Source organism: Hyaena hyaena, unplaced genomic scaffold, assembly GCF_003009895.1.
Source record: "Hyaena hyaena isolate Hyena2069 unplaced genomic scaffold, ASM300989v1 scaffold_83, whole genome shotgun sequence".
NCBI classification, from domain to species: domain Eukaryota; kingdom Metazoa; phylum Chordata; class Mammalia; order Carnivora; family Hyaenidae; genus Hyaena; species Hyaena hyaena.
Genome location: NW_024080715.1, coordinates 1,294,959 through 1,312,135, shown reverse-complemented (window position 1 = coordinate 1,312,135; position 17,177 = coordinate 1,294,959). Strand labels below are relative to the sequence as shown.

The following is a 17,177-nucleotide window of genomic DNA, read 5'->3' as shown; positions in this document are numbered from 1 at the left end:
AGAGAGAGAGAGACAGCGTGAGCAGGGGAGGGTCAGAGAGAGAGGGAGTCACAGACTGAAACAGGCTCCAGGCTCTGAGCTGGCAGTCAGCACAGAGCCCGACGCGGGGCTCGAACCCACGAACCGCGAGATCATGACCTGAGCGAAAGTCGGACGCTTAACCGACTAAGCCACCCAGGCGCCCCTGTTCTCTGTTGTTTAAATAGTGAAATATAACATGGTATATTTAATATATCAGAGCAAAATGTAATTATATGGATATATTGTCAATAGTCTAAACTTGCTTGGTCCCAATCTGACATTTGACATCCACCCTTACGTAAGGATCACCATAGTATCACATGGCTTGGCTTTGCAGAATGGAACATAATATGTATGTTTTCTTTTTATATTATAACGTGGAATTTTGAGTGATAAATTATTTATCACTTGTTCCATCTGTACTTTACACTGCTCACTCCACTCCCTATTTATTTTTTAAGTAAATCCCAAATATCTTTTCATTCGTTAATATTTTAGTGTGTATATATACACTATATATTTATATGTATATGTATATGTATGCGGATTCCCCACTGGGTCTATTTGCAAGAAAGTATTCATTTATTCAACCAGTACATCTTAATTGAACCTTCCTAGGCAGACACTCTGTCAAGCACTGGGTGAAGGTGAAGAGCTCCTTCCCTCAATGGTTCAGTTTAGTTGTCAGTCAGATAGGCCAAGAAGCAAATGTAATGAAAGCATGCCCACTATTGTGTGTGTGTGTGTGTGTGTGTGTGTGTGTGTGTGTGTGTGTTACATGAGATCAAGTAGACAGGCAAATAAAGCGAGTGTGTGCACTTACACTGCTGACTGCTCTATATTAGGAGTTTGAAAAAGTACAAGATAAATACTGTACATTTTCCTGGAGCTTCAGTTTTACGCAGGGGTGTCGGGGAGGGATGATAGCTTTCATACTGAAGCAGGCATATCATGGAGGAGAAACATGATATGCCCATCTTCTCTCACTGATGGTAAAGTATGTATGGGGACTATGTTCTCTTAGAGCTGTACTAGCCCTCAAGACTTAAAGGCTTAAAAAAAAAAGTCTGAGAAAGAGCAAACTCAAAAGGAATAACATTTTTTAGTTCATGAAGCTGAACTTGTAAATAATATTGTCTTCTATAATAGAAGCATGAGCTTTGGGATAAAACAGAACTTCTAGACAACTTGTGCCTTTGTGATAGACTGCAATAGCTCTTCCATTAATAAAATATGGCATAATTACATATTTATTCAATTGAAGTAGTTTTAAAACCTGTATAGTGTTTTGTGGTTTTGTTTTTGGTTTTTAAATTTTATTTATTTATTTTGAGAGAGAGAGCAAGAGCAGGGAAGCGGCAGAGAGAGGGAAAGAGAATCCCAGCTAGGCTTTGCACAGAGCCTAACATGGGGCATGAACTCATGAAATGTGAGATCATGACCTGAGCCCACATTAAGAGTTGGACGCTTAACCTACTGAGCCACCTAGACACCCCTGTTTTTGTTTTGATCTAAAGGGAAAAAGGGGCTTATATGATAAGTTTTCTGCTAATGTGTAGGAAAATTAGTTTGGTTGCCATATTAATTTAAGTATAGCCAAAACTTAAATTGGACAGTATATTATAGGGTGTTAGAATGTAACTTTTGTAACTATCCAGGAGGAATGCTGGACTTAAAAAAAAAAAAATGGAACAATGGAAAAGCATAAAATACCTTTAAAAATATACCATTTATGGGCTTTTGATTAAGTTAAAATAACTGCTTGCCTTGTCACAATGTAAATACATATTTGAAGAAAAATAGCTAAGTAATGGCCAGTATTTATTATTGAGATATTTTGTTTTAAATTAATTTTCAGAGAGAAGAGAAAACTTATTCAGTAAATAACCTTCCTCCTGATAGACCAGGAAGTCTGTTCTCTGTGTGTTCTCTAATTAAACAGGCAACCAGGTAAGTGTGTCACATTCACCTGACTCGAGTGTTGTGTGTCTGAGAATGCTGACACATTTTCTAGTGGTTAGGGTAAGAGTCAGAAATGGTAGGTACAGTGGGAATGTGTGTGTTTGGTAAAACCTGTCAACTTTTCTGGTCTCTTCATCCACAAAAGAAGGTAATCACATCATTATAAGAGTACTTCTGACTTTGAAATTTAAATTTCAAACATCCAGATATGGCAAGCATGCGCAGTTAGGAAGTAAGTGCCTTTTCTCTGGGTGAGTGAATCGCTATTATGTCTTGGAATCAAGTTAAGCACTTGATACATTTTAAATTTTCATATACTTTATTATCATCAAAGTAATAAAGATTGAGAGTATACAGAAGATGAAGTGAAGTTTGGTTCTTTGGTTCATATATATATTTTTTAATTCTAATTAATCTGTGACAGAAGCATGAAAGCATATTCCTGAATTATTAATATTTGCAAACCTATGTCTAAGCAACTTCCAAAGTAGATTTGAAGGAACAGGCTTGGTAATTTGATTTTTTATGGATAGTTGATTCACCTCCCAGCACTCTTAAACTATGCTAAGCCTTTCAGGTGCTGTGAACCCATCACCTCCTAGAAAGGAGTGCCTGAAAATTCTCTCCATTTGGAGTCATTTCAATACTAAAAATTAGAGGAGTAACCTATGTAAGATTAACACAAAGGGAAGCTATCACCTTCTAGGAAAGAGTTCCAAATGTATTTTAGTGGAAATAAATTACTTGCCTAACATGTTGTATAGCAGTAAGAATGCATTGCTAGAATTGGAAAATGTGATTATTTGCAAATGTCTAAGTAGTATCTTTCATGTTCACAGGATTCTTCAGCACTGTGCCAAGACAAGGCTTTCTTTAAGCCATAACTATCGTATATGCTGCTGGAAAATGGTATCTTAAATTTATTTATTTATTCATTTATTCATTCATTTATTATTTTTGAGAGAGAGAGAGAGAGAGAGCACATGTGTGCCCCTCCACATAGAGGAGAGGCAAAGAGAGAGGGAGACAGAGGATCCAAAGCAGGCTTTGAACTGACAGCAGAGAGCCCTATGCAGGGCTTGAACTCACAAACTGTGAGATCCCGACCTGAACCGAATTCGTACACTTACCCGACTGAGCCTCCAAAATTATTTTATTTTTTTGTTTTTATTTTATTTTATTTTATTTTTTGAGAGAGCATGCAAGTGAGTGGGAGATAGGCATAGGGAGAGGGAGAGAGAATCTCAAACAGGCTCTACACCCAGCTCAGGAGCACGGTGCCAGGCTAGGCCTCACGTCCTTGAGATCATGACTTGAACTGAAATCAAGAGTCAGATTCTCAACCAACTGAGCCACTCAAGCTCAGTTTTTTTGTGTTTTTTTTTTTTAATTTTTTTAATGTTTGTTCATTTTTGAGAGAAAGAGAGCAAGAGAACGCTAGCGGGGAGGGGCAGAGAGAGAGGGAGACACAGAATCTGAACCAGGCTCAGGCTCTGAGCCGTCAGCACAGAGCCCAATGCTTGGCTTGAACTCACAAACTGCAAGATCATGACCTGAGCCACCCAGGCGCCCCCTCAGGCGTCTCTCTTAAAATTATTTTATTTTATTATTTTTTTTAAATGTTTTTTATTCATTTCTAGGAGAGAGAGAGAGAGACAGTGTGAGCAGGGGAGGGTCAGAGAGAGAGGGAGTCACAGATTGAAACAGGCTCCAGGCTCTGAGCTGGCAGTCAGCACAGAGCCCGACGCGGGGCTCGAACCCACAAACCGCGAGATCATGACCTAAGCGAAAGTCGGACGCTTAACCGACTAAGCCACCCAGGTGCCCCTCTTAAAATTATTTTAAAAGCAAGATTTTAAAAATTGTTTTATTGTTTACGTACATACCTCTAAATTCAAGTTACTTTCATCTAAGTCATGTGAGAAATTCTTTGTAACATTAATATTGATTTATTCAGAAAAATATCCACTTACTAGATACAGACTGCAAAATCCTGCTCTTATGATATACTTTGTAATTTGTTTCTTTTTTCTTAGTGGAGGGGGAAGGGCAGAGAAATTGATAAGATTTGAAGTATGTCAAAATGTGGTTATTATAAACTATGAAAGTACAGTATTCTCGATTTCCATAACTTGTAAAAGTAAATTCTTTGACATTGACTTAAAGGAAGTGATTCTCAAACTTTGAATTCTGTATCTGTGCTAATTTAATTATAAACTTATATGTTGCTGTAGTTCCTAAATTTTATCTGTATTCTATGTAAAATTCAGCAGAACATAGACTTTCCAAATATTAGAACTTAATCTGCTTGTAATAGACTAATTTGGCTATCCATTTTGGAAAAGTTAAAACATATGTAAGGATTCTACAGTATTCACCTTCTGAATAAAGTTGCCTCAGAGTTTATTAATCATTTAAGTCTTATCAACGGATAACTCTCTTTCCTGCTATTTTTATTTACCTGTTTTTAGGTACCTGGGATAAATGATAATAATAGACTGCCTTTACTTATGAGAGACTCACTCATACCCAGCTTGGGACGATTTCTTGCATACTCTGATGACAAAGTACATGCTCTTTTTTTGGATGGCATTACTCTGACCCTAAATTGGAATTTCAGCTCTTTTACTGAAAAGAGACAGGTGATTATATTTCATACCAAAATCTGTTTTGTTTTTTTTCTAATCATTTCTATCAGTGGAAATAGAACAAAGAAAATCAAGTACCACACTATCTCAATTTACTTTTTGAGATGTAAAATCTGTTAAGAGGCTTTAGTGATCTCATTGGATTTCCTAGCAAAAACCAGAAAGATGTGACAAATAATCATTTTTATAAAGGTAACTGGTTATATAGAGAAGTACCAGGATAGAGTGGTGGTTAAACAATACCCATAATCCATGTAAAATATAATTTTTAAATTAGTCAAAGTTTTAATGATTCATGTACTTATTATTTTTTAAATTGATGATATAAAAGAGACATTTGTTGTGAGTTTTGTTTGTCTCAGTTTTAGAATGATAAAACTTACTTTTCCTCTTTTCTGCTTAAGGAATGTCAGGGTCTCAACTTAGCTTGGTGTAAGTTAACTTTTCCTGATGGGCAAGATCAGTTAATTCAGATTGAACACCCTGGACCATATGCAAGGTACTGAAAAGCAATTTTAAAAACTATTTTTATGCTGGTAAATAGTTTTTAGACAGAGGCGAAGCATATAAACATTATTTAAATGTTATATTTTTAGTTTTTCCAGGTAGATAATGTGCATGATATCATTTCAACAGGTTTCAGAGTTTACAGTAATATTGGCATCTCGCATATCTAAGTAAATCAGGTCAGCTTTAATCATTTCCATTTGTATTCAACTGGTTTTTCAAAATGAGTGTTTTTGATATAGCTGGCTTGCTTTGGAAATTAGACTGTGGTTAGCTGTGTTAACTGATTAACTAATTAATCCCCTAACCAGTTTGAAATATGGTTTGCACAAATAACTAAACTTATGTATATTTCTGTAACATGGAATAAAATTAATTCAGTAATGCTTTTTCTTAAGATGGAGAAGATTCTTGAAATCCGTTTTTTATGAACATGCTTTTTCTCTTTTGGGTATTTTAAAAAGTTTTAAATCTTTATTTTTGAGAGAGAGAGAGCACAAGTTGGGTAGGGGCAGAGAGAGAGAGGGAGACACAAAATCTAAAGCAGGCTCTGGGCTCTGAGAGCCCAACACGGGGCTTGAACCCACGAACTGTGAGATCATGACCTTAGCTGAAGTTGGACGCTTAACTGACTGAGCCACCAGGCACCCCTCTTTTGGTTTATGTAATTTGTTGTAACCAGCCTACTTGTGATGTTCTTGGCATCTTAGTGATTTTCTTTGAGAATGTTCATAAAATAATTGCTTTTTTTACCTCAAGTATTTATTTTCCTGTTGGGATTTATTGCATTTATGGTGTGAATGCTCCAACATTCATTGATAGTTTGAATAATTTGCCTCAAAAATACAGTATCTTTGGAGCATCTGGGTGACTTACTCAGTTAAGGAGCCGACTTTTGATTTTAGTTCAGGTCACACATGATCTTATGGTTCATGAGAAAGAGCCCTACATCAGACTCTGTGAACAGTGTAGAGCCTGCTTGGGATTTTTTTCTCTTTCTCCCTCTCTCTGCCCCATCCCTGCTCATGCTCGCTCGCTCTCTCTGTCTCAAAATTAAGTTAATTTTTTAAAAAATTATAAAAATATCTTTATTAATCATGAATATGAGTAAATCATTTTATTCTTGAGGAATAATGAAGAAAACTTGGCCTTTTCCATTTCCTTTGAAAAAGACTCAAAAAATTTCCCAGTAAATGCCTCACTTTGAAATTTTTTTATCATTTTTCCCCAAATTGTCTTACTGATTTTTCCTTTTTAAAAAAATGCTTTTAGGGGCGCCTGGGTGGCTTAGTCGGTTAAGCGTCCGACTTTCGCTTAGGTCATGATCTCGCGGTTCGTGGGTTCGGGCCCCGCATCGGGCTCTGTGCTGACTGCCAGCTCAGAGCCTGGAGCCTGTTTCAGTCTGTGACTCCCTCTCTCTCTGACCCTCCGCTGCTAACGCTCTCTCTCTCTCTCTCTCTCTCTCTCTCTCTCTCTCTCCTAGAAATAAATAAAACATTAAAAAAAATTTTTTTTTAAATGCTTTTATAAATACTATCCAAGTTCATTTTTCAAATATTTCTTTTAATGTTTTAATGTTTTCAATCTAGGTATGTGACAGCAGTCATATCATGGTGCAGAAGCCTGACCCAGACTAATCAGAGAGAGATACCCACACATTCTTCATCTTCTGTTCTTGAAGAAAATTGGTATTTATATTTCTTTTAAGCTTTATCTGTGTAGAAGAGTCACAAAAATTAAAAATGTCAAATGGTAAACTCTAAGGCTTTTTTCTGATAGCTTAAGCTTGAAAATAATTTATCTTTAATCAGATATCCAATTCATTATATTACATCATATTTTATTTTATCTGAAGGTCAGAAAACTGCATTGAAAACTTCATATCAAAATGGGTGATTCTTTTAATATGACAAATTAATCCTGAAAACTTTAAGGGAAAATTTAAAGGAGATTTTTAAAATTTTAGTAATATTAAATAAAACGTTGACCAACATAATTAGCTTTCAGAAAAAAATTGATTTTGAAATCATTTTTATCGTATTAATTACCTCTCCCAAATCAACTGGCAAATCAACAAGTATATATAATTTAGGCCCTCCTGTGTGCCCTTCTGTGTACAAGGGGACTGGAACTGAGCTGCAAAGGAATATGTAGGGAAATGAATAAGACATTTTAGGGAGAGAGTAGGTGCAGAGGTAAAAAGCATATTTTGTTCTGTGGAAACAGTGAGAAAATAGTTTTTATGGGGCAGATGCTATCCGTTAGGGTTTGCTATCTGTGAGTTTTGAAGAATAAGAATGGATCTTGTGATCAATAAGAAAGCTCACACTTGAAGGAATTACAAGTTCCTCGTTGGAAAAAATGATAGGAGGAAAGGTCTTTAGGAAGGTTAGTATCACTGAGAGCATAATCTGAATATACAGGTATCCCCTACTTTTTGGAAGTTTGCTCTAACGCCACGTCGCTTTTATGAAAGACCTACATCAGTGTGTCCTCGTTTTTCTACGTTTTTCTACGGCCATACCACCCTGAATGTGCTTAATCTTGTCTGATCTCAAAAGCTAAGCAGAGTTAGGCCTGGTTAGTATATACCTGTCTTTGCTAACCTAAAGAAATTCGAAAATTACTTTTGCTTTTAGGAAAAAAGGTGAAAAGTAAAAATAGCATTCTGCATTTGTTTTGCAGCGAGCTCTTTCAGAGGCAGCTTGCACCCCCCGTAGGGAGAGTGATAGCCCTGAGCTCCTTACCTGAGAACTACACTCAGCCTCTCAGCTTCAGTCTGCCATAGCTTTGAAATGTGTCTGTGAGCGTGTCTGATTTATCCCAGGTTATTTTGTGCATCCATTAGCAAGATGGATCGTTAGGTGTCAGAAAAAGCCTTAAGAGAGGTTATATTTTTGGGGCATGGGAATGAGCAAAAACATTTTCCATAAAAATGAATGGCAATTGTTTTTTCACTTTATGCCATTTCAGTTAATGAAAGTTTTCACAGGAACGCTGTACCACTGGATGGTGGAGGAAACCTGTGTTGGAAGAGGGATACTAGAAACAATTTAGGAAGCTTTAAAGTAGTTTGTAAAGTGCCTTAGCATAGCATGGTGAAAAAATATAAACATTAAGCCTGATTCTTAACACATTTTTCTAAGTTCCTTAGAGAAAGAGGTACAAATCAAATCAGTAGATGTTATCTGAATACATTAGGTATGCTAAGGATTCAGCTTTCCAGATCCTCCATTCTTCAGCTACAGCCTGTTTGGGAGCAGAAAAGTTGCCTAAGTAGCTAGCAAAAAACATAGTTGGGATGAAAGGGAAATTGTATAGGATGATAAAATTGGTCACTTTATTGCTCAGCTGACAAAGTTTGTAAGATGCAAGCCTTTTTATGTGAAAGCTTTGAAGAGGATAACTGTTAAGACAGCTAAAAAGTGAGGGCATGAGAGAAGTGTACATTGGTGATAGCCTTGGGTGGAAGCAAAAAAGAGCATCAGAAAGACAAAGGAACTGAGGAAGAGTAGGGAGAGGAGATGCAATCGCTTACAGTAGCTCCATTTCCCTCGCAAAGCGTAACACATCTCTGCTGCAGTTTGTTTTCTTGTCAAAGAAGGGTTGAAGGAAGACAAGTGATTGCACAATCAACAGCTACCTTAATTGCAGTTCAGTATTTTTTTCCGACTCACCTTCTATTATTACTGATTCAACTTTTTTAATAGGAATGCTAGTCAAAAATAGTACAGAAGAGAGTTCATAAGAAGTTGGTTTATCATATGAGCAACAGCACTAAAGGTAGTCTGTATTATTGCTTACAGCCAGAAAAATGTCATATGTGGGGGAAAAAAGATGTTTCTCAGTGAAGAATCAGCAGGCCTTGGAATAAGTCACATTGAAATCTTTACCACAGACGTTTAAAATGTTGAAAGATCTCTTTCATCCTTCATCCATAGGCTAGAGTACAAGGAAAGAGTACAAATTGATAAGGAGGTGACTGTGTTCCACTTCAGTAACAGCCAGTAAAGCAGACAAGTTCCATACCCCACTGTGAACTGTGAAGACTTTTCTAGTGACTTGAATGGAGTGATGTTTTAGAAATTAAAGTCGTCATTAATTTTGCAGAGAGCTAGTTAAGTTACACTATTTTCTAGTTGTGTGCCACTGCTCACATTTCATTCTAGCTTAATGAGGAAAATGAGAAAGGACACACACATGAGATTCTGCTCTCTACCCATTACCATTCGTCCCAATATCTGTTTCTGTGGAACCTGGTAAGAGCTAATGTTCATAATGTTAACCCTTCTGTTCAAGGAGAAGAAATGTTTAATATACTGTTTAAGAAAACAGTGAAATGAGTGAGTAGTCTATTCCAGAAGAAGTTTAATGGAAAATACTTATAATGGTTTGACACCTAATTCAACTGTAAAAACTTGCCCCTCCAAAACCATCTGTTTCCAAAGGGTTCCATATAAATGAGGTCTCACTGTATGTGCAAAGTACAGAAGAAAAAGAAAAAAATCCTTTCTCCTGAAAAAGACTATCTAGGTATGAAAATCAGAAAGTTAAAGAGTTCAAGAGACGATATTACAAATAAGTATATGATTAGTTAACATAATGCTATAGAAATTCAAGGAAGGAGAGAGCACTTCTTTCATAGAAGTGATAGGAGTTTAGTAGGATTTTTAAGTTTGACTAAACTTGGAGGAGGAAAGCAGAGGGTATACCAGGTTAGTATTAAAGTTGTAGCAGGCGGGATCTGTGGGCAGACAGGTGGACAGAAGAGTGGGGCCTGGACCTCCAGCAGGATATGGTGGAGGGAGAGAAGACTATGACGGTCCGATTTTAGATGTGATATTTAGATTTTCATTCGTTTGTTTTTGTCTTTCTTGTTTAGATACCAATCTTTTTTTGGGGGGGGTATTTTTTTTTCTTAAATAATTTATTGTCAAGTTGGTTTCCATATAACACCCAGTGCTCATCCCCACAAGTGCCCTTCCCCATGCCTCCCACCCCCCTTCCCCCACCACCCCCAGCAGCCCTCAGTTTGTTCTCAGCATTCAAGGCTCTCTCATGGTTTGCTTCCCTCCCTCTCCTCAACTAGTTTTTCTCCTTCTTCTCCCCCATGGTCCTCCGTTAAGTTCCTCCTAATCCACCTATATGTGCAAACATATGGTAAATACCAATCTTTAAAAAAATTTTAATGTTTATTTTTGAGAGAGAGAGAGCACACAGGGGAGGGGCAGAGAGAGAGGAAGACATAAAATTGAGGCAGGCTCCAGGCTCTGAGCTGTCAGTGAATTCGTGGAGCCGAAGGCAGATGCTTAACTGACTGAGCCACCCAGGCACCCCTTGATACCAGTCTTTTAAATTCTTGCATTTTCGTAAGAAAGCTACCTTTTTGTGGATGTTATGCAGTTTATTGACCTAATATTTGCAAATGATCTGTTTGGGCAGATAAAATTATATATAATAGTGCAGTTTCAGACAAGAATTTTTTTTCTCTCTTTTTTTTTTAAACTTTATAATGGCCCTCAAGTTATGGCCATGTACCTTGTGCCACTGAATTTCCAAAGTGTGGCTTTTTTTTTTTTTTATGGTACTTCAAATAAACAGGAAAAAATAGTTACATAAAAAAAAGCTGGGGCGGGGCTCCTGGGTGGCTTAGTCGGTTAAGTGTCCGACTTACGCTTAGGTCATGATCTCATGGTTCGTGGGTTCGAGCCCCGCGTCGGGCCCTGTGCTGACTTCCAGCTCAGAGCCTGGAACCTGTTTCAGTCTGTGACTCCCTCTCTCTTTGACCCTCCCCTGCTCACGCTGTCTCTCTCTCTCTCCTAGAAATAAATAAAACATTTAAAAAAAAAGCTGGGGCACCTGGGTGGCTCAGTTGGTTAAGCATCTGACTTCAGCTCAGGTCTTCACCTCATGGTTCACAGGTTTGAGCCTCATGTCGGGCTGTGTGCTGATACTCATAGCCTGTAGCCTGCTTTGGATTCTGTGTCTCGCGCTCTCTCTGCCCCTCCCCCACTCATTCTCTCTCTCTCTCTCTCTCTCTCTTTCTCTCAAAAATAAAACATTAAAAAAAATTTTTTTTAATTGTGGCAGGAATGCCCATCAATACCTAATTCAAAAGTCCTTGAGATGAAGACTTCTATTCACTTACCTTATTCATTAATAGCACTCAATAGGTGTCAGTTGAGTCAAGTCGATTTGCTGCTAAATAAAGCCAATATAGAGAGAATTCACATGCTCTACTGACTAAGCCAGCCAGACACCCCTATAAAGAGAATTCTTAACTTCTGGGCACTTCTATGTAAAATTCTAAACTTTATGAAAAAAAATCAAGTATGCTTACTTGAAATATTGTGGATATAAAAGAGACAGTTATCATTAACTTTTTTTTTCTTTTTGCACAGGTCTGTGGCCTCTGAACTTGAAAAGATAAAGAAATTTAACTGTATCCTTTAAACAGAATGTACTGTCCTGTATAATTAATTACTCCCTTTCAGTGTTAGGCTTAATTCATGATTCTGTACTTTATATTAATCCATACTTACAGATTCGGGAGCTTTACTGAATAACATTTAAGATTGTAATTTAAGATATATCTTATCTAGGGGCGCCCGAGTAGCTTTGTCAGTTAAGCATTCAACTCCTATTTTCCGTTCAGGTCATGATCTCAGTTTTGTGAGTTCAAGCCCCACATCAGGCTCTGTGCTGACCCTGCAGAGCCTGCTTGAGATTTTCTCTCTCTCTCTCTCTTTCTCCCCCCCTCCCCTGTTCATGCTCTGTCTCTCAAAATAAATAAATGAAAAAAGCAAACAAAAGATGTATCTTATCTATAGAAGGTACATCATGTCAACATTTATACTTTTGAGTGGGTTTAAATAGGGCAGGAAACAGTGAACCTAGGGTTAAGGTCTCCTGTGGAGACTTTTTCACTTGTATAATTATATTCTAAATTACAACAAACCTATGTCTGACTTTTTCTTTTTTCTCAGGATATTTGTTAAAAATTATTTTATTTTTAATTTCTGCTTTATTGAGATATAATTGACAACATTGTAAGATATTTAAAGTGTACATTGTGGTGACTTGATACACACACATCTTGTGAAAGGATTACCCTGTCTTGTTAATTAACACCCATGTCACCTCACATATCTATTCCTTCCTCTCCCCACCCTTTTTTTTTGGTAAGAACTCTGAGTTCCATCCTTCTAGCAAACCTCAACCATATAACACAGTGTTCTCTACTGTAGTCACCATGTTATACATTAGATACTCAGACCTTATACAATTTAGAGCTGAAAGTTTTTCTCTCCTTTTACCAATCTCTATTTTATCTACCCCCCACCCCCTGGAAACCATTTTTACTGTTTCTATCAGTTTGACTTTTTAAAAAAATTCCACATGTAAGTGACACTGCAGTATTTGTGTTTCTCTGTCTGGCTAATTTCACTTAGCATAATACCCTCAGAATCCATCTGTTTTGTAAATGGCAGGATTTCCTTATTTCTCATAGCTGAGTAGTATTCCATTGTATAAGTATACCATATCTCTTTTTTTTTTTTAATTTTTTTAATGTTTTATTTTATATTTGAGAGAGAGCATGAGCAATGAAGGGGCAGAGAGACAGAGACAGAATCTGAAGCAGACTCCAAGCTCCATGCTGTTAGTACAGAGTCCGGTGCGGAGCTTGAACTCACGAGCAGTGAGATCATGAACTGAGCCAAAGTTGGACGCTTAACTAGCTGAGCCACCCAGGCACCCCTATACCATATCTTCTTTATCCATTCGTTTGTTAATGGACACTTGGTTGTTTCCATATCTTGGCTATTGTGAATAATGCTACAGTGAACATGGGAATGCAGATATCTCTTTGAGATCCTGATGTCATAGCCTTCGGATATATACCCAGAATTTGGATTGCTGTACAGTATGATAGTTCATTTTTTTCAATTTTTTGAGGAGCTTCCATACTGTTTTCCATAGTATCTACACAAATTTACATTTATAGCAAGGTACACAAGGGTTCTGTCTTCTCCACATCCTTATCAGCACTTGTTAACTCTTGTCTTTTTGATGATAGCCATTCTAATAGGTATGAGATGATACCTCATTGTGGTTTTGATTTGCATTTCCCTTATGATTTGTGGTGTTGAACACCTTTCCATATACCTGTTGGCCATAACTGAAAAAATGTTCAGTTCCCTTGCCCATTTTTTAATCAGGTTGTTTTTTTGGTTTTTTGGATTTTTTTTGCTATTTAGTTGTATGAGCTCTTTATGTATTTTGGATATTAACCTCTTATCAAACATATGATTTGCAAATACATTCTCTGATTTCATAGGTTGTTGTCTTTTCATTTTTGATAGTACCTTTTGCTGTGCAGAGGCTTTTAAGTTTGATGTACTTCAATTTGTTTATTTTTGCTTTTGTTGCTTTTGCTTTAAGTTACCAAATGCAAAAAATCACTGCCAAGACTGATGTCAAGGAACTTACCCTCTGGTTTCTTCTAGGGGTTTATGGTTTCAGGTCTTATATTCACGTCTTCAGTCCATTTTGAGTTGATGTTTGTGTATGGTATAAGGTGAGGGCCCAGTTTTTCCAGCACCATTTATTGAAGAGACCATCTTTTCCCCATTGTATATTCTTGGCTCCTTGGTTGTAAATTAATTGGCCTTGTATTGAATAGCTTTATTTCTGGGCTCTGCATTCTGTTTTATTGATCTATGTCTATTTTTATGCCCATGCTATACTGTATTGATTACTATAACTTTGTAATATAGTTTGATATCGGGAAGCATTATGCTTCCAGCTTTGTTCTTAAGATTGCTTTGGCCATTTGGGTTCTTTTGTGGTTCCATGCAAATTGGATTGTTTGTTCTATTTCTTTGAAAAATGCTATTGGAATTTGATAGAGATTGCATTGGATTTGTAGATTGTTTTAGGTGGCATGGACATTTGAACAATATTAATTCTTCCAGTTCATGAGTATATCTTTCCATTTATTTGTGTCTTCTTCAGTTTCTGTCATAAATGTCTTTCAGTATACAGATCTTTCACTTCCTTGCTTATACGTATTCCTCAGTATTTTATTCTTTTTTGAGATAATTAATAAATGGGATTGTTTTCTTTTTTGGTGGTCTTTAGGATCTTCTGTATGTAATATCATATCATCTGCAAATAGAAAGTTTTACTTTTTCTGGGGCACCTGGGTGGCTCAGTCGGTTAAGTGTCCGACTTTGGCTCAGGTCATGATCTCATGGTTCGTGGGTTCGAGCCCTGCGTCGGGCTCTGTGCAGACAGATGGCTCAGAGCCTGGAGCCTGCTTCAGATTCTGTATTTCCCTCTCTCTCTGACCCTCCCCTGCTCACGCGCTCTCTCTCTCTCAGAAATAAATAAAAACGTTAAAAAAAAAAAAAGTTTTGGGGCCCCTGGGTGGCTTAGTCGGTTAAGCGTCCGACTTTCGCTTAGGTCATGATCTCGCGGTTTGTGGGTTCAGGCCCCGTCAGGCTCTGTGCTGACTGTCAGCTCAGAGCCTGAAGCTTGTTTCAGTCTGTGACTCCCTCTCTCTCTGACCCTCCCCTGCTCGCGCTCTCTCTCTCCCTCTCNTGGGTTCAGGCCCCGTCAGGCTCTGTGCTGACTGTCAGCTCAGAGCCTGAAGCTTGTTTCAGTCTGTGACTCCCTCTCTCTCTGACCCTCCCCTGCTCACGCTGTCTCTCTCTCTCTCCTAGAAATAAAAACATTAAAAGAATTTAAAAAAAAAATTTACTTTTTCTGACTTGAATTCCTTTTTTTTCTTTTTTCTTTTTTTTGTTTTTTTGTTTTTTTGCCTAATTGCTCTGTCTAGGACAACATTATGTTGGGAGTGGGCATCCTTGTCTTATTCCTAATCTTAGAGGAAAAGCTTTCAGTTTTTCACCACCGATTATGATATTAGCTGTAGGCTAGTCATATGTGACCTTTATTATCATGAGGTACATTCCTTCAATACCCACTTTGTAGAGAGTTTTTCTGCATCTATCAAGATAATCGGAGAACTTTTATCCTTCATTTTGTTAATGTGGTAGATCATATTGACTGATTTTCATATGTTGAAACATCCATGCATTCCTGGAATAAATCTCAGTTGATTATGGTGTATGATCATTTTAAGGTATTGTTGCATTCCATTTGCTAATCTTTTGAGGATTTTTTTGCATGTATATTTATCAGGGATACTGGCCTGTAATTTTTTCTTTTTTTTAACATATTTATTTATTTATTAAAAAGTAATCTCTACACACAGTGTGGGGCTTGAACCTGTGACCCTGAGTTGAAGAGTCATATATTCTTCTGACTGAGCCAGCCAGGTGCCCCTATAATTTTTTCTGACCAGTGTTCTTGTCTGGTTTTGGTTGTCAAGGTAATGCTGGATTTAAAAATGAGTTTGGACATATTCCCACCTCTTCTGTTTTTTGCTAAAGTTTGAGAAGGATTGGTAGATTGGTATTAATTCTTTTTCAGTGTTTGGTGGAATTCACCAGCGAAACCATCTGGCCCTGGGCTCTTACTTATTTGGAGGTTCTGGATTACGGATTCAACCTCCTTATAAGTGATTGGTCTATTCAGATTTTCTATTTCATGATTCAGTCTTGGTAGGTTATAAGTTTGTAGGAAGTTATCTGTTTCTTCTAGGTTGTCCAGTTTGTTGGCATATAACTGGGCTCATTTTCTTAAGAAATTTTTAGTTCATTCCCACCCCATTCACCTAAATTTCTTTTACCTTGTAATTTTTCTGTAATCCTATTCAAATAATAAAGTAGCTCTGCAACCGAGGACAGGTTTCTTTTCACTCTAGATCTTTTTTGAATAAAAAAATACACTGCATAGATTATTTATATTTCTATCACTCTTTTGTTCTTTTATTCCTGTATCACTTCTTCACTTAAAGAAATGTGGAAATTTTAATTATCTCCTCACTATCACCAAACTTCCATGCAAATATACACACATATATACTCTCTTTCCTTTCTTCTTTTCTTCTACTCTAACCAATTTCTTTTTAAATAAGGGGTAGACTTGATAAGTTTTGAAGTACCAAATCTATTATGAATCTAAGAGACCTTCCTAACAGAGAAATTATATTTTAATATGAAGACCAGTCTTTCTGAAATTAAAAGTACTTATATAACAAAAAATATGGGGAAAAACTCCTTAACTAAGCAACTTAGTGTTACTGGAGAATAGTGGTATCCTAAACCAGATTTCTAACAAAGAAAATGAACAATCATCTGATCATTATGAGCCAAAACCTTCGGAACCCTTGCTGGAAGAAGTTCATGAAAAGAGAGTATCAGTGGCATTGAAAAAAACCTCTGAAATCCTTCAGGATATTGACTGTCTTCTATCAAATTCTAAAAAGTGAAAAATTATCACAAACCTTAAGGATGTTGTTTCAAGTGACTAGTATAAAATTACTAGCAAGCCAAGAAGTTATATATATTAATTACTTCTGGGCAATGATTGTATGAAAAAATGACATTTAACTTTCGAGGTTACCTAACTTGTAAATTTTAAGATCTATATTTATAATGTACTTTATTAATAAAGAACTATTTAAAAATTTTGAACCATTTCAGATTTATGAAAAAAATTATAAAATTATAGTTGTTGCTGTTTTATCTTGTGGAGCATTCACTATTAATCCTCAAGTTTTTTCTTTTTCAAATATGCAGAATCGTGTGCGTTTGGTCATTTGCTATTTTGTCTCTCCAAACATTTTTCAACAGAACTGCCAAAAGAGAATTAGATGTTTAAATCATATAAGCAATATTGCTTCAAGCTAAGAATTGAGCACTTCAGCAAAGACCAATTTTATCTGAATTGGCTCATTAAATCTTTTCATTTCTTTTGAACATCTGGAAAAAAAAAAACTGATGCTATACAAGTGTGTTAAACTAAAATGAGCTCATCAAAAGTGCTATTTATTAGAACCTTGTCTATTGGAAAAGAACAAAACCACACATCTAAAGAGACTTCAAAATTAGACCAATATAGCAAATACGT

General features: G+C 36.7%; 1 protein-coding gene across 1 annotated transcript in view; it reads left to right on the top strand.

Annotated features, from left to right (window-relative positions):
* CUNH5orf34 (chromosome unknown C5orf34 homolog) overlaps positions 1-16,744 on the top strand; it is a 27,188-nt gene extending 10,444 nt beyond the window's left edge. The window contains exons 7-14 of the mRNA XM_039234149.1: positions 274-319; positions 1,880-1,971; positions 2,823-2,892; positions 4,455-4,625; positions 5,036-5,130; positions 6,728-6,826; positions 11,540-11,580; positions 16,343-16,744. Coding sequence (XP_039090080.1) covers positions 274-319; positions 1,880-1,971; positions 2,823-2,892; positions 4,455-4,625; positions 5,036-5,130; positions 6,728-6,826; positions 11,540-11,580; positions 16,343-16,536 — 808 coding nt within the window. The 3' untranslated portion in view covers positions 16,537-16,744. The remainder of the gene's footprint in view (positions 1-273; positions 320-1,879; positions 1,972-2,822; positions 2,893-4,454; positions 4,626-5,035; positions 5,131-6,727; positions 6,827-11,539; positions 11,581-16,342) is intronic.
* Positions 16,745-17,177: the final 433 nt, after the last annotated feature.